The sequence below is a fragment of the Terrapene carolina genome, unplaced genomic scaffold (genome assembly GCF_002925995.2).
Source record: "Terrapene carolina triunguis isolate 2854851 unplaced genomic scaffold, T_m_triunguis-2.0 Scaffold191, whole genome shotgun sequence".
NCBI classification, from domain to species: Eukaryota; Metazoa; Chordata; order Testudines; family Emydidae; genus Terrapene; species Terrapene triunguis.
This window is the reverse complement of record NW_020664542.1, coordinates 169,037-186,286: the sequence shown is the minus strand read 5'-3', so window position 1 is coordinate 186,286 and position 17,250 is coordinate 169,037. Positions and strand designations below refer to the sequence as shown.

The window sequence follows — 17,250 nt, the reverse complement described above, 5'->3', positions numbered from 1 at the left end:
GGGGGGGGGGGGGGCGGCCGGAGGCTTTTTCGCCTGGGGCGGCGAAAAAGCCAGAGCCGGCCCTGCCATGCACAACACCTGGGTGTCCATCCAGAGAGCAGGACTGGGGCCAGCCTGTGACAGAGGGCAAATATGGGCTAGCAGACGGAACAGGCAAGCCAGGGTGATTCTGCACTGCACAGACAAGGGCAGAATAGCCCCTCTCTGTCCAGGAGCCTAAGCGCTGCCTATCCTGAACCAGGAGTGTGCTCCTGTTTATATCAGCACCTCCGGGCCTCACCTCTGCCCTCCGTGGTCCGGAGTTGTACGTGACCCCTCTATGCTGTTTCTTGGGGCAGAGGACCTTGTCTCTAGGGCTATGTCTACACTGCAATCCGGGGTGTCACTGTGGCTCACCTGAGTTAGCTTTGATGGAGCCAGCTCTGGTATGGGAGCAGCAGCATGGGCTAGTCCCGTGAGTAATTACCCAGGGTTCCAGGCAGGCGTGTCCAGCCGTCACTGCTCCAGGCTGCAGTGCAGAGACACCCTGGCCTGTCCGTCACATACCCGGACAGTAATAAAAGCTAATGCACTAGCCAGGCTGGGCTCATGCTGCAGCTGAGTCCTTGACTCGTGACCTTCCTCGCTGTGCTCTGAACATCACCGGCGTTGCTCTGGCCCGTCGCTTATTATCGCTTCCTTCTTCTTGCTACGTCCGTTTTAACTTCTGGGCCCGACCACCTCTCGCCCTCCGTCGCTCAGGGTTTTCCCTTCAAAACCCATCCCTGGCTCGAGCTGTTTCCATCCACACACGTGGAGGTCTCCTGAGCTGTCAGCACCTAGACTGGGATAAGTGCCCTGGTCCTCCACACTGCCCCCTGGGGAACCCTGCTCTCCAGCTGCTGCAGCGGGAACGGCTCACGGGATGAGGCCCACAGGCAAAGCCAACCAGGAAGGATCTGAGAGACGGGCAGGCACCCCCATCCATGTCCGAGGGAGGGGAGCTTGAACATAGCACCAGGCTGGGCTGTACAGGACGTTTTCTCCACAGCAACAAAGATGTGTTAGCGGATTAACCACACTGCTGGGCTCTGTCCAGCAGGCCTTACCCTAGGGAAGAGCTGAGAAAGGAGGCTAATTTCTACGCTACTATCCTTGACCACGTCCTTGAGCTGGCCCTAAAACAACACCGCCCAGTCATGGTCCCACAGATGCCAGCAGGCTCCTGAGGCCACTCCCTGCCACTGAACGCCCCCACAGGCAGTGTCCATCTACAGGCGCTGCTCGTTATCCCAGTCCCGACTGTCACTGACCTGTCGAGCAGCATTCAAAGCACACAGAGACTCCACAGGCCCAGCCATCTACCCTGAGAGTCCTGTGGCTAGGACTGGGCCTAGCTCCAAGCGAGCCCAGGGAGACAGCCTCCTCCTCGGTGTAGCGTAAGAGCTGTGCACGTGCAATGAAGATTGGCATACACACATATCCGAGGCCATGAACTGCCGCCAGTCCAGGGAGGGCCCCAGACAGGAATCCAGAACCCCAGACCCCAGGGATTTCTCCTGGGTAAGCGGTACTGCACCGTGCCTCTCTTCACGCAGAGGGGAAGGCGGCAGGGGCCCTGTCTGTGTACGTGTTATGTGACACAGCTCTTTGCTCACATCCCAGGCAGCACCTGGCCTCCGTTTCTCCCCACACACCTGGACTGCCCGCAGGACACTCATTTCCGTGCTGCAGTGATGTGTGGAGTGAAAGGGGCACTGCTTTACAGCAGTGATCGGAGCTGCAGGTGAGTCCTTCTGCTGTCTCCCGCGGATGTGTCTGAGAATGGCCGAGTGTCACTCATGTGTCCCACGGACAGACCCTGGGCCCAGCCTGACGCGGGCTTTTGGCCTGTTAGGAGCGCCATGCTGGAAAACGTGGTGAGGCAGAGAGAGGGTTCAGGCCACCTTCAGCACCCCCCTCTCTCTGTGTACAGATATTGCAGCAGCACCCAGAGATCCCAATCAGGATCAGAACCTATTGTGTTAGGTGCTGTACAAACATATGTACGTCCCAAGGCACAGTCCCGGCCCTGTATCGCTCACACTCCTTCCCCCCGACAAGCTTTCATTCCTCAGGATACAAACGCACATGAGCAGCTCCCGCCTGCGGTTCAACACAGGCACCGCAGCAGGGCCTAGGACGTTAGCAAGAGAGCAAGTCAAGGAGCCAGAGGAATTAGAGAGCGACTCACAAGCAGTTTCCTCCGGTGCTTCCGTAAGTCACTGGGCTGGTTGCAAGAGGCAAATAGAAAGAGACACAGAAAGGGAGGCAGTTAGCTGAGAATTCCCCTGTGGGCAGAGCAAAGCGACAGAGGTGCTGACTGCAAAACACCCACCCCAGACAGCCCCCAGAGCCAGGTGTGGGCCCTAGTGAGAACACCCCCTTCTGCACGGCTTTCCCTAGGGCTGGGCAAATCAACACAGGGAAACGGCAACAGTCATAGTGGGCTTTCAACACCCCCGCCCTCCCCGCACCCACACCCCTCCTTGTACCCACACACCCGGCTACCCTCCCATATACCCCCACACCGCCCTCATACACACAGCCCCTGCCCGGTTCTACACACAACTCCATCCTCACACCCAACCTGCATACACCCCCGTCAGTTACCTGTTCACCTGCCCAGATAACGCCCTCACACTACACCTCCATCCACACCCCTCACACACATCCCTGCCCGGGTACACCTCCCCCCACGCTTGGTACACCCACCTTTCCATCCACCCCCTCACATCCCCACCCGCCCCACCTTCATTCACACATTGCCCTTGTGCCCTCATACCCACCCCTGCATTCACCCCCCCATCACCCCCGCCTCCCCCAGGCCTCCCGGCTGCCCTCGTGACCCCCTTTCCACGGGGTAGCAGCAGAGTTGCGCTGGCCGGGAGCAGGCGTGCGAATGAACACACAACAGGCCATGACATTCTAGTGAGCAGCATCCAGAGCTCAGAGACACCGTGCTGCGCCCCCGCCCCTCAGGAAGGCAGGCGCTGTGTGGGGAGATCCCAGAGCGGCGCCCGTGGGCCCCTGTGGGTTCAGCGGCCTTGGCTCGCACCGGCACACCCCGCCCAGCTCACCAGCGTCATGATCCCCATGCGGTCCAGGTCCTGAGCGGCGCTGCGGGAGGACAGCTTCGGGGTGGAGCGCCCGCTGACCGGGGGCGAGGAGCTGGCCAGGGACAGGGCTGTCAGGGAGGTGGGGATGGAAGCCCGTTTGCGCAGCTGCATCAGGTTCAGGCCCTCCATGCTGCCACTCGTGACGCGGGTCTCCAGCTCTTCGGCGCGCAGCTCCGTGGATTCCTTCTCCTCTTGAATCATCCTGAGGAATCACAGACAGGGTAAGCCGTGGCAGAATTCCCGCTTCCCCACTAACGGCTCGGTCGCCATTCCGGGGGGTCCCCCAGCGACCTCCTGCCTCCGCTGCTCCCAGACGCCAGTGGCCAAGCGGGATGGCACCACAGGGCTCCACCCCCCCCTGCAGTGCCAGGACGCCCCCGTCCCCTCTCAGGGAGGCAGCGGCACGGGGCCCCCTTCTCCACTCCAGCAGGGGCAGCCGGGCCCTGTCCCTCAGGAGCAAGAGGGATGGCCCCAAGGGCCCCCCCGAAACCAGGCAGAACGAAGGTTGCTTGGGAGCCCCCGCAGTGTATTGTGATATGAACCCTTCCCCGTAACTCCAGCACAGCGGGGCTTTGTCTGGGGGCTCCCAGGGCTTTTCTTAGTTAAAAATGTCACATGTGAACACGGCCCAAGGGGCCCCTAGAGGATGCTGCCCCGCAATGCTTCGTCTCTCCAAATCACTCCGGTCTCAGCCTTCCATCCTTCCCCCCACTGAAACGCCCACAAGTTCCTGAGGATGCTCCAGCTGCTTTCATCCACTCTGGGCAGCGCAAGGACCCTGAGCCGAGTGACCCGGCCCGCTGGGTTTACAGAGGATCTCGGTCACCAGAGCAGGGCAAAGCAGCCAGAGGGTACAGCTAAATTCCCACACTCCTGTCCTCCAGAATCCCCCTCCCCACATTCCCCTGCACAGCCCCGAATTCTCCTGCCCCTCCCCACATTCCCCTGCACAGCCCCTAATTCTCCCACCCCTCCCCACATTCCCCTGCACAGCCCCTAATTCTCCTGCCACTCCCCACATTCCCCTGCATGCCCCCAAATTCCCCCCGCCTCCTGCCCCTCCCACATTCCCCTGCACGCCCCCAAATTCCCCCGCCTCCTGCGCCTCCCCACATTCCCCTGCACGCCCCCAAATTCCCCCTCCCCACCTGCCCCTGCACCCACATCCCCCGCCCTCCTGCCCTTCACGGCAGCACACAGAACCAGACACTCCGCAGACTTTACCTGATCTCCTCATTAATGGCGTCCAGCTGCTCTTGCAGCATGATGGCTAGGGTCTGGGCGTCGGAGTGCCCGCTGGGGGACAGCACGTCCATGGAGCTGAAGAGCGCCTCGCGATCCTCCTCCTCCATGTCCGAGATTTCCGGGTCGCTGTCGAAGGCGTGAGACACGGTGGCCAGGACACCGCCTGGCTGGGTCTGCTCCCAGTCCTGAGAGACGGCAGACCCCACACAGGTCACTACTTCCCCACCACGCAGCAGAGGCCAGGGCCCAACCCATGGGAGTTAGGCTCCTAAATACCTTTGAGGAGCTGGGACCAAGCCATGAAGCAGCCAGCACCGGCTCCCCTTGAGCAGGGGCAGGGCCTGCTCCCTGGTGAGGCGCCTCCGAGTGCCCCTCATTCCTGTGTGAACCTCCCTCTCGCAACTGTGACAGGAGACTCTAGTGCACAAAGCACCAGGCTCCTTGGATCAAACACACTGTGCTACCGGGCCCCAGGGAGACGGCCCTCCATATGACCCCCAGAGCCAGACCTTGGGGAAAGCCTTCCCTCTCAACCTGGTTCCTGGGGAGAGGGGCCCCCAGACTTGGGTCCCAGGGCAAAGGGCCCTCACACGCCCCCCAGAGCTGGGCCCCGGGGAGACGCTTCCTTCTCGACTTGGGTCCCGGGGAGAGGGGACGCCCCCTTAAGCCGGGCTGAAGGGAGAACCCCACCCCCAGAGCTAAGTCCCATGGAACGGGGCCCCCACGTGCCCCCAGAGCCCAATCCTGGTGAGAGGATCCAGGCCCTCCCCCATTCCCCAGAGAAATGCAGCAACAGAGACACTCTGCTCAGGGCAGTGCTCTCTATTCACCAAAGGCCGTAAGTGCACACCGGCCGGCTCTGCTGTCCCTCAACCCCCATGTCTGTCCCGTGCCATGTGCATCCGGTGTGGTGTAACTGCACCATGAACCCACTTCACCCTGCGCTTTAAATCAGGGAGTAAGTGCTGGCTTGGCCACGGTCCTGTCACTCCCCCACACAATAAGGAACCTCTTGATAAGAAGGGGGTTTAGGGCAATAGCCCTGCAGCTGTCCCGGCCTAATGACCCCAGCAAAGCCCCCCCTCATTTGAAAGGACACAGGCAGCTGCCACAGCTGTTTCAGTTGCAAAAGATCCGTAACACACTCCAAGCTGCAGGCATAACCGGAGCTTGCACGCAGGCCGGCCGCTGCCCTTGGAGGCGCTGGCTGGAGATCAGCCACGAGCCGCATTCGGAGCAAGGTCGACACTGGGGGATTTTACCTTGGGAGGTTCTTCCCGCAGAGCTGCAAAGCGACCCATCTGTGGCCGGTGCAGTCCAGGAGGCGTCCCGAAGGTCTCGGCTGGGGCGTGAACCACCGTGCTCAGGGGGTACCTGAGGTCCGTGGCGCTACCCACGTGGGACCTACGAGAACGAGGGAGAAGAGCCACAGTGTGAAATGCTGCGGTTATGACAACACAGGCGCAGCCCCTCCTGCCCGGGGCGAGCTGGCTCATGCGGCAGGCTGCTAAACCCGTCTCCCGCTCCACAGGCCGAGCCGGTGCGCTCCGTGTCCAGCCTGGGCTTGCACTGAAGGGAAAGAGAGATGGAGATGGGGAAGTCTGAGCTCCAGGGGCTGTGACCACCTGACCTGAACTGACAGTGCCTGCTCAGGGCTCTGGAGGAAAGTGAAGCCCCTACCTCACTGTCTCTAGATCCCAGGGAAATATCTCCCCACCCCTGACTCTGGAGAGGCAGTTCCACCTGGTGGGTGTGAGCAAGAACTAGTGCAGGTAACCAGCCAAACCCGTGATGCAACTGTCGCCCAAGGCCCCGCTCCTCAAAGAGATTTAGGCATCTAACTCCCACTCAGCTCAGGATCTGGGCCCAAGTAACGGACCATGTTTTCTTGCGCCTCCGTGTGCTAGGCAGCACAGGTACCAACCACCTGGCTAAGAGAACCGAGCCACTAAGAAAAGGCCCTGCAGTGTATTTACTCATTTCCCTGAGATCCCCAGTCCCTGAGTTCATACAGTTCTCAGCCAAACTCTTCTGATCTTCCCGACAGGACTCAAGCCCACTAAGATTCCCCTGCAGCCTTCTCTTCTCCATAGCTCACTTCAGCCTCTCCCCGTGGTGAAGATCTGCCACTAAAGCTGGCCAGGAAGTGATCCGCTCCCCACCCCCAGCACCACCACCAAAAATTTCAACAAAACCCAAACTGTTTCCTTCTTGTCACATTTTTTTCTTCAACGTTTCTTGGGGGTTCATCAAAAAGCTGAAAAATTCCAGTTTAAAGCCAAGTATTCAGGGCAGGGGGGTTCCCACCAATGGACAGGTTTTATTCATTTCATCTGAAAAACCCTTTTGGCTGGCAAATGTTTGAGCCACTCTCCCTGCCACGCCTCTGTGCAGTGCAGGAGCTCAGACCCGGCAAGTTTCAGATGTGGCCTCACCCCGCCTTTGTCCAGTGACAGAATCGTTTCCCTGTCTTCATTACGACAGCACTTGTCATGCAGCCTGGAATCATGTTGGCCTTCTGTGCCGCAGGTGGGCAAGGCCTTCTCCACTTCACTTTGCTCCTAGCCCTAGTCTCTTAGGGCCAGATCGACAAAGGTATAGGCACCAAAAGGGGCAGACAGATGCCTAGTGGGATGGACAAAAGCACCTAACCAGGTCAGGAGCCTGACTTGCATTGGAAGTCACTGGTATTTCGGCACCTATCTCAATTAGGCACTTTTGAAAATCCCACTAGGAGACAAAATGTGTTAGGTGCCTCGATCCCTGTGATTTCCAGTGGGAGTCAGGTGACTAGTCTGTTTTGGAGCTTTTGTCACTCTCATTAGGCACCTATCTGCATCGTTAGATCCCTAAATACCTTTGTAATCTGGCCCTGATCTCTTTCACGGCCAGCACTTTCCAGAGCTTTACCCACCACTCCATGTCGTGCTTTTCAGATACAGCACCCTACACAGGCTCGCTTCCGATTCCCTCAGCAATTCCCTGAGCCATCCCCCTCATGTGTGACTCTTTCCAAAGGGGGATGTAGGACACTCCCGGTTATGAATGAGATTGCCAGTTCTGCTGTCCTCAGCAAATGTTACCGCTCTCCAGGCTGAGCGCTGGGTCACCAACTATCCCTGCACCGCCTCCGGTGCCTTTTTTGCAATGGAGTTCATTGCCAGGGAGGTGACATGCTGCTTTGGTGCTCACCCAATCAGCCGCACAATTTACACAGCTGCCCTCCAGAGCCAGGTCGACGAGCCTCAGCTGAGTTTTGCAGCTCAGGCCCATCTCTGTATAGGAAAGGCATTCCAGACAGGTGCATGGCAGATGCTGATAGAATCTTTATAGGAGTATAATGCACTGCCTGCTTGACCAGCCCGGACTGATGGAGCAAGAGCAGATTAGATAGATCCCCGTCTCCTTTTTCTAGGGAACCCTTGTGCTCTAGGTTGGTATATTACTAAGCCAACCTTTAACTGATGGGGTTAGGGACAAACTTCCCTCTTGGGCAGGGTATTCCTAGGGGGTTCGGTCACCTTCCTCTGAAGCAGCTGGCACTGGCCACTGTTGGGAGACAGAATCCTGGACTAGATGGACTCCTGGTCTGGTCTGGCAATTCCTATGAACAGCAGTCCCTTAACCGAGCGGAAAGGGATGGTTTCAAATGGAATTTCCAGGCCAAAGGCCCCAGCATGCCTTAGGTCACAGCAGGTGGTGAATGAATGAAGAGACAACAAGGGACACTTAACTAATGGGACAGATTGCCAGGGGCACTTGGAGTCTTTCAGAAAAGAGGGGGTGTCTCGAAAAGCTCCCTGCTAGCTCAGCCAGAAGCTCTGGGCTGGATGCAGGAATTGCTGAGTGAGGTTCTCTGGCCTGTGTGATGCAGGAGGTCGGACCATCAGAATGGTCCCTTCTATAATCAGACTGACTGCACAGTGGCCATCCTCTGCTGAGACCTCTTCTCTCTAGAGGTTTAAGAAGAGGCTATTGCCCTTGTGGAAATAATTCCCCTCCGATCCTGCCAGATATCTTCCACCAGTACAGGGTTTGGTCCAGCTGCTGCAGAGGACTGGACCCCTCTCTAGGTCCCAGACTAGCAAACACAAGAGGGTTTGAAGACCTGAACTGGATTCTTCTCTGGATTTGACCCAGGTGCCTGTCAGACCCCTATGGAATACCACAGCTTCTCCTCCTTGGGGAACAGGCCAGAGAGAAGATGTGGGAACGGGTGTGTGTGTGTGGTGGTTTCCTTGCCCCAATGGCAGCAGCAGCAAGGAAGTCAGGAATAGTTCTGAAACTCTTCCTTCATGACCAGTCGGGAGGACGGGGGGGGGGGGTTACAGAACAGAGCAGGCAGCTCATTGATGTTGAGAACTGACACTGGCGAGGAGAAAGACCCCCGTGGACATAAACTCAGGCAGCTAATCATAGAATCATAGAATATCAGGGATGGAAGAGACCTCAGGAGGTCATCTAGTCCAACCCCCTGCTCAAAGCAGGACCAATCCCCAGACAGATTTTTGCCCCAGATCCCTAAATAGCCCCCTCAAGGATTGAACTCACAACCCTGGGTTTAGCAGACCAATGCTCAAACCACTGAGCTAATGTGTCTAGCGGAGCTCAGGGGGGAAATCCTGGCTCTTGAGAATTTCACCATTGACTTTGGCGGGCTCAGGATTCCACCCAAGGTGCAGAGTCCAGACCCAGCAGGTGGATGAATGAGGAGGACCAACCTGCCCAAACACCCTAACCAAGTGGGCAGCAAGCAAATACGTGTCCTGTTATCTTGCCACAAAACCGCATTTAAGGCAGTACTACCCGCTCGGCCCTTTCTAGCCTCCCTTGGGGAAGTCGTAGAAGTGCAGGCAATCCCTGGTCACCTCTAGCCCTGGAGCCACGCCTTGACATGGCATTCCCCCTAGACTGCAGGAGAGTGTTCGACAACTTTCCCGCCAGATCCAGCCTGTCATAAATATGAAGGGAAGGGTAACAACCTTTATGTATGCAGTAACATAAAATCCCTCCTGGCCAGAGGTACAGAATCACTTACCTGTAAGGGGTTAATCAGTTCAATTAACCTAGTTGGCACCTGACCAAAAGAACCAATGGGGGAAAGAAGATATTTTCAAATCTGGGGGGTGGGGGTAAATTTTTGTTAGTGCTCTTTTTGTTGGTTCCTCTCGGGACAAAGAGGAACCAAGCAGGTAAACCAGCTCCTAACAAGATCCTGAAATGATACATCTAAAACTGCAGAAATTGTAAGTAATAGCAAGGAAATGCGTTAGTTTATCTTTTGTTTTAGCTTGTGAATTTTCCCTATGCTAAGAGGTAATTTTATTCCTGGTTTGTAACTGGGAAGCAGAGTTAGAGGGGACTCCTCTGTGTTTTAAATCTTTTTATTTACCCTGTAAAGTTATCTTCCATCCTGATTTTGCAGGTGTGATTCTTTTTCTTTTTTTTAAATAAAATTCTTCTTTTAAGAACCTGATTGATTTTCAGTGTCCTAAAAACCAGGGATTTGTTAACCTATTGGTTGGTATATTATTATTATTCTCAAGCCCCCCCCTCCCCCCCCGAAAAGGGGGTGAAGGGGCTTGGGGGGATTTTGGGGGGGGGGGTAGGGCTCCAAGTGGTCCCTCCCTGAATGTTTGTTTAAATCACTTCGTGGTGGCAGCAATACCATCCAAGGATAAGGAAAGGAATTTGTGCCTTGGGGAAGTTTTTAACCTAAGCTGGTGAAATATAAGCTTAGGGGGTCTTTCATGTGGGTCCCCACATCTGTACCCCAGAGTTCAGAGTGGGGAGGGAACCCTGACACAGCCTCTCCCCTGTCAGGGCAGGACTGAGAAGGCAGGTGCGCTTGATTTCCCACGGGGTTGACAGTTCTGGCTGCACAGGCAGAACCCGCTGACATCTGGAGGAGGCTGACCAACCACGGGCATGGAGTGACCATCTTGGGCTTGGGCCTTGCCTGACACCCTCCTGTTATGGAGAAGTTGGAAGGAACCCAGGTTGCTCATTCTTGGATGAGGGGAGGCTGGGAACATCCAGAACGTCTGGTGAGGGGGAGGCAATGTGGCACAGAGCTGGGGAAGCGGGGCACCATGCAGCGAGCTGGATTGGTCAGGGACTGGAGAGGCGACTCTCCTGGGTACAGACGAGTTCTGGGTCGGCCATGAGAGGTTATCTAGGTAGGGAGGCATCATGGCTACCAGTTGAGATGCTCAAAGCGGACTTGGGCATTCAGACACACAAATCCCATTGAAATTAACGGGGTTTGTGTGGCTAAATTGCCAAGTCTGCTTTGGAAACCTCAGCCACTGGCCTTTTCTCCACCCAAGCTAGCAGGAGGAGGGATTCTCCCCAGGCAGGGCGTGTCTGCCCCTTCCCTACTGTGCCACCGTCTGTTGTGACTGGCGCTGCTTGCCCCAGAAACACCTCACAGCATCCCCGCTGCTCACAGTGTGGGTACACAGATCAGCTTCGCTCCCCCAGCCGCGTGGGTGTGTCACAACACACCAGTTGGGTTCTCCCACCATCTGAGGGGACAAGAAGGAATCTCAGCAAGCCTGGCACGGGAGGTCCTGACTGAAGAGGAAATTGCAGGTGTCAGCAATACGGATCCCCAGAAACAACCCCGAGTCAGGCAGCCCAGGAGACAGAGCCTGTCTCTCAAGAAGAGGGCAGGGCTGGGGCAGGCGGGGAGCCGGGGTCTCAGCAGACTGTTGGAACTGGAAGAGGCGATGCTTTCTGCACTGTCCTATCTCATGGAAATACTCGCTCCGCGGCAGTGCTGGACATGAGGGGCAGGCTGAGGCCAGGGCTTGGTTTCCTTGCCAGAGATTCCGAACAGTTCTAGGCACTTACGGTGACGGGGCATAGGGTCCCCGATGAGCCACTTGTCTAGGTACGGCAGAGCAATGACCAGCTGCCTCCTTGGGAAAGCCATGAGCTGTGTCACGGCGTGGCACTGGCGCTGTGACTCGGCAGCTACCTAACTGGGCTTTAAAGGAAGGCACCTGGGCCATATGAATGGGGCAGAGAGCGGGTCAGTCAGGAAGAGGGCAGGTGAGAGCTGCAGAGACCCAGAGAAAGTCCCTGAAGGAAGCTGTAAGAGGGTGTTGGGGGAAGGCTGAAGGCAGGAGAGCAGCAAGAGAGGTTGGCTGGCTGGTGTCCCCGAGCCAGGGCTAGAGGAATGGAGAGGATTGAAGGCAGAAGAGCAGCAGAGGGAGCTGCCTGCTGATGTCTAAGCTGGAAAGCGGAAGCCGAGGGCCAGACAGGGCTGAAGGCAGGGAAGCAGCAGAGGGCTTACCCATGGGCTTCTCCATGCCAGGAGAGGTTAATGGAATGGGGTGGGGGTGGGGGTGATGGTGAGGATGATCTCCCAGCAGAGAGGCGTTGGGGGCCCCTCTGGGAAGAGCGGTGTTGTACTCTACCTGGAAGGGCTGCGGTGGCTGTCCTGGCAGAACAACAGGAGAGGACTGATGACAAGCCCAGGTATGGGGAGCACCAGGGGACTATCTGTCCTGGGATTTCAAGGCCCACATGCACTGGGGGTGACTCTGTGTGGAGATTTGTTTTGGACTATTTACACGATGGCTTGGTAATAAACCAGCCCCAAGGAGGGCCAAAAGAGCCTGGTGTAGAGTTACTGGGGACTCAGAAGAAAGGAAACTGAGGCAGGCACGCTTGTCATGCTGCAGCCTGTCGCGGGAGGGGCTGCAAGTGGGTTGCCCTAGGATACTCAGTCATTAACTTGGTCAAGCTGCTGGGTGCTGGCGCCATTCTAAGAACCGCCGGCGCGCTCTTCAGACACATCCCAGCTTCTTCCGGCAGTAACCCCGAATCCTCTTGTCAATGCCCCATGCTACTGGCCCCTACCACATATCCAGCCAACTCCATCTCAGATCCATTCTTGACCACATACTGGCTCCTCCACTTCAGGTGCAGACTGGGGGATGGCAAGCCCTGGCCATTGGGGAATAACAGCGTCAAAGGCAATTCTAAGCCCTTTTCCAAGGGATGATGCAGCTGCTGTGGGCTCTACAGCTGATTGCACTTGGACCTACTGGAGGGTCTTTGGAGAAGTCAGAGAACAGCTGCCAGGGACTCCCTCTCTCTCCCACCAAGTTCCCTACAGGACCTGCTGGCTGTGGTCTCTGACCAGAAACTTTAAAACCATCGCTCCTCTGTCAACAGTCCCTGCTGCCCACTGCCTCAGTCATAGATGGGACAAAAGGATCAGATTGTCTGAGGAGAGAGTCTGAGCGGATGTGGACGGTGAGTAGGCAGTATGCGCTTTTGCTTGCTGGCAGAAAACTGGGTGCTTTGCCATGGAAAACGTCCACAACTAATATTTTGATTTTTTGTCTACATTTTACATGAAAATTTTTGACTTTTTGATGGAAATTCAAAAAGTAAAAAATTTCGGCCAAACTTAGTAAAATGTCAGATCTAAAATGCTGCCATGGTGCCTCATGGGAGTCATAGTTTGGGGGGCTCATACCTCCATCCTCCCTTATGGGCTGAGTTTCCTAGTTGGACTGCATCTCCCATGATGCACCAGTCTCTTTTCTTGGTGAAGCAAGATTATATCAGGGAGGCCCTGGACATGGTGTATCATGGGAGATGTAGTCCAGCTGGTGAGCCTGGCCCATAGATGACAATGGGGACATGAGGCACCCGAACTACAACTCCCAAGAACCATCACAGCAGTGTATTTAAATCAAAATATTTGGGTTTTCGAGTGGAGTGAAATGGAGACCTGGGCAGCCGATGTTGCTAAGATGTCCCATGCTCTTTTTCCTAGGGGAGCCTGTGGCGAGATACTGCCCTCTGCTGCACAGTTGCTTCACTGGATCATAAAGCTGCAGTAATCTCATTGAGGACTTTAGCCAATGCAACCAAGGCCAGGTCTACACTAACCCCCTAATTCGAACTAAGGTATGCAACTTCAGCTACGTGAATAACGTAGCTGAAGTTCGAAGTACCTTAGTTCGAACTTACCTTGGTCCACACGCGGCAGGCAGGCTCCCCCGTCGACTCCGCGGTACTCCTCTCGTCTAGCTGGAGTACCGCAGTCGACGGCGAGCACTTCCTGGTTCGACTTATCGCGTCCAGACAAGATGCGATAAGTCGAACCCAGAAGTTCGATCGCTCGCCGCCGAACTACCGGGTAAGTGTAGACATACCCCAAGTGTGCAGAGTGGCCTGGCCATGATCTGGACTTGCCTCCTCCCTACAGATGGGAAACTGCATGATAGGCTTTAAAAAAATGGTTTTCCTGGTGTTTGCCGCGATGGTTACATTTGTACAAAAATCATTGTGGCCAGAAAAGACCACTAGATTCAGTGAAACGGGGGGGAAAAGTCACTGTGGAGAACCTCAATCAATGCTTCTGCCATTCCAAAGGCAGCAAAGAACCCCCAATCACTGAAAAGCACCCGGCAAATCAGAGAAGCTTCTGGAGCAACCTACATATTGTTTTTTTCTTCTTAATCTTCACAGCCAAGTGCGCAACAAATATTACAGCACCTTCCTGCACCAGTGGAGATGGGAGCTGGCTCTGCCCTATCTCTATCTGCTGACTCTGCAGCCCTTTGTTGGCAACAAAAGTGCAATCCATATTTCCCTAACGGTGGAATACAATTTGCATAGCAACAAATGCAATACTGGCTCCAGCAGCCAACACTGCACACAGACCCCTGGGTCTAACCCCTGATGTTAATCTACGGGCGGGGGGGGGGGGGATAAAGGGAGCAGAGGGAGCGGTGATGGGTCTAGCACTACGTTTGTCATGAGAAACACCGTCTGGGGGAGTCGACCCCCTGCAGTGGATTCTAGGGTCCAGGTGGCCTGGAGAGGACAGACAAGTTCTCCAAGACCCCAGGGACGTCCCCAGACTGCTCCGAGAAAGATGCGGGGTTTGGGGTGACGTGCCATCGAGGGGACACAAGTACTCTTCACCCGCTGGCCTATTCTGTGCATCCTGTCTGATGCTCCGGCCTGCTGGGGTGATGTGATCGAAGACCCAGGGGGGAGGGGCACAGGAACACTCGGGGACCCCTTCCCCATTAGCTCCTTGCTAACTGGGCCATCCTGCTCAGGCACAGGGGGCAAGAAAGCACAGCGGGGTTTGAGAAAAGGGACTGTGTCCCCTGACAGAAACCCCAGCCCCTCCTTCACCTCCCTGTTTGACGCCTGCTAGCCAGGGCCTGCTGCGAAAGGAGGGAGGAAAGGGTGGGGGCAGCACCCTGGCGAGAGGCCTGTCCTGCCACCCCCAGCGGAGGGAGATCAGGATTCCAACCACAGTGCCCCAGCTGGACCCTGCTGGGTGACACCAGCTTTTGTATCAACCGCTGAGTGGCAGAAGATGGAGACACTTCAAGGGTCAGTCGGAACCCCACAACCTCTGGATGGTGGGCAGAGACACCCCCCCCAAGTCCCCTATCCTGCCCCCAAGCACAATCTGCCCCTCCCCCTGCCTCTCCCCAGGAACCCCTGCCCCTCCTCCCACCTCCATTTTCTGGCTACACAATTCACAAGTTCTTCAGCCCAGCCTGAAGATGAAAGGAAGGGGGCAATCCAGTCTTGGAAGGGGAGAGAAAAGGAGGTGGAGATTTCATTCTCCTCTCCCTGTGCCATCAGCCTACTTGAGTCAGTGGAGCCAAGATCTCGCATGATATTGCATGTGGTTGGATCATGGCAAGTCCGGCTCCCAGCAGGACCAGCCGCAGCTCGAACTCCATGTGTGGAAGCAGAAACGGGCACCGTTCGATGGGCTCAGTCTGCACTGCTACAGACTAGGGACTGAATGGCTAGGCAGCAGTTCTGCAGAAAAGGACCTAGGGGTTACAGTGGACGAGAAGCTGGATATGAGTCGACAGTGTGCCCTTGTTGCCAAGAAGGCTAACGGCATTTTGGGCTGTATAAGTAGGGGCATTGCCAGCAGATTGAGGGACGTGATCATTCCCCTCTATTTGGCATTGGGGAGGCCTCATCTGGAGTACTGTGTCCAGTTTTGGGCCCCACACTACAAGAAGGATGTGGAAAAATTGGAAAGAGTCCAGTGGAGGGCAACAAAAATGATTAGGGGGCTGGAGCACATGACTTATGAGGAGGGGCTGAGGAAACTGGGATTGTTTAGTTTGCAGAAGAGAAGAGGGGGGAGGGATTTGATAGCTGCTTTCAACTACCTGAAAGGGGGTTCCAAAGAGGATGGATCTAGACTGTTCTCAGTGGTGGCAGATGACAGAACAAGGAGTAATGGTCTCAAGTTGCAGTGGGGGAGGACTAGGTTGGATATTAGGAAAAACTTTTTCGCTAGGAGGGTGGTGAAGCACTGGAATGGGTTACCTAGGGAGGTGGTGGAATCTCCTTCCTTAGAGGTTTTTAAGGTCAGGCTCGACAAAGCCCTAGCTGGGATGATTTAGTTGGGGATTGGTCCTGCTTTGAGCAGGGGGTTGGACTTGATGACCTCCTGAGGTCCCTTTCAACCCTGATATTCTATGATTCTATGATCCCTGCCCCACTGGGACCTCATCAGTTCCTCCTTCCACACGTCCATTCCACCCCCTACCATTCCCTTCCCGAACGGAGAGGTGCTTTCTGACTGCCCAGCATGCAGAGTGCGGTGAGAAAGGAACACTGCTCAGGCACAGACAGCACCTCAGCCTGGCCCCTGGAAAGCCCAACCCCAGTGGGACCCCAGCCCTACACATGGGTACTTTTCGTTTTGAAAATGCCTGACACCCTATTGAAGCTACCGCCATGGAGAGGGAATCCAAATGCCGTCAGGTCTGACGCAGCAAACTTCAGGGCTTCCCCGCTCCCCCAGCCCAGTTCTAGTGTAAACTCAATCTGCAGCTCGATCCTGCCAGCCCCAAAGACAGCAGCACCGCTCCTAGGCCACCGCTCACGGTGCAGGGAGAGAATCCAAGAGAGCAGGAAACTGAGCAAGCCCACGGTTCATTTCTATGGCCCAGTGTGGCAGGTGAGGCTGCTCTGCAGTGCCCCTAAGGGACCACGTGCGGGACTGCAGGTGTACCCTGCCTTAGTCGGTAAGTTGTGGCCACCTGCTTGGAGCAGGGTGACCCATGACCTAAGCGCTGCGTGTCTCTCTCAACAGTTAAACAACAGCATGAACTCAGGATTCGGCTGTCTGCATTTTTAAGTACAGGGGTAAAAAACCTCTCAAATGCAAGCACTTAATTGTAGCACTTGAGGGCAAGGCCTGACCTGGCCCTGAGGTTCTGGGCTAGCACTGAGGAGCTCCTCCTCTTCCCAGTTCCCCCAGCTCTGTCACTGAGAAGAAGCAGGCCAGCCTTCCTGGCCGGTCTGCTGGCTGTCTCGCTGGTAGCCTGGTCTGAGTGGATTTTCCCAGAGCAAGGGAGGGAACCGATGCCTCCTGCAGGGGGCAGAGAAGGCCTGATCGATCCCGTCACACCTAGGAAGCCGGCATCACGGGACAGCAAGGCAGTCTGTGGCCAAGCCTGAAGTCCTTACCTCGTATGTACACTGTCCGCAAATGTCCCGCTTCTTGTCTTTAGCTGGTCAACCTCCGACCTCAGTTTGTCAATTTCATCTGACAACCTTCTCTGTTCAGAATGAAACGAGCGAGAGGAGGGGAGGTTAGTTTGTACTGAGCAGCAAAGGTTTTGGGGAATCTAGTTTCTCTACAGTTAACCCTATTTTTTTTTTTTTTTTTTTTTTAAATACTGGTCCCAGGCTCTGGGTGTCTTCAACGTGTCTGTAAAGCCACGGGGAATGCAGGCAAGGGTAAATGATGACGCTAGGGCCTGTGCAGGGACAGCTAGGTGCGTTATAGTGGGAACAGACAGATGCATACGCAGGGAAACAATGGGAGTCTGTTGTTAGTTTT

General features: G+C 55.8%; 1 protein-coding gene across 1 annotated transcript in view; it reads right to left on the bottom strand.

Annotated features, from left to right (window-relative positions):
• Positions 1-17,250, bottom strand: part of PPFIA4 (PTPRF interacting protein alpha 4) — a 116,248-nt gene that overhangs the window by 42,877 nt on the left and 56,121 nt on the right. Inside the window, exons 12-16 of the mRNA XM_026654363.2 lie at positions 16,875-16,966; positions 5,645-5,786; positions 4,362-4,567; positions 3,099-3,339; positions 2,213-2,248 (exon numbers count right to left, since the gene is read on the bottom strand). Of these exons, the coding sequence (XP_026510148.1) occupies positions 2,213-2,248; positions 3,099-3,339; positions 4,362-4,567; positions 5,645-5,786; positions 16,875-16,966 (717 nt within the window). The remainder of the gene's footprint in view (positions 1-2,212; positions 2,249-3,098; positions 3,340-4,361; positions 4,568-5,644; positions 5,787-16,874; positions 16,967-17,250) is intronic.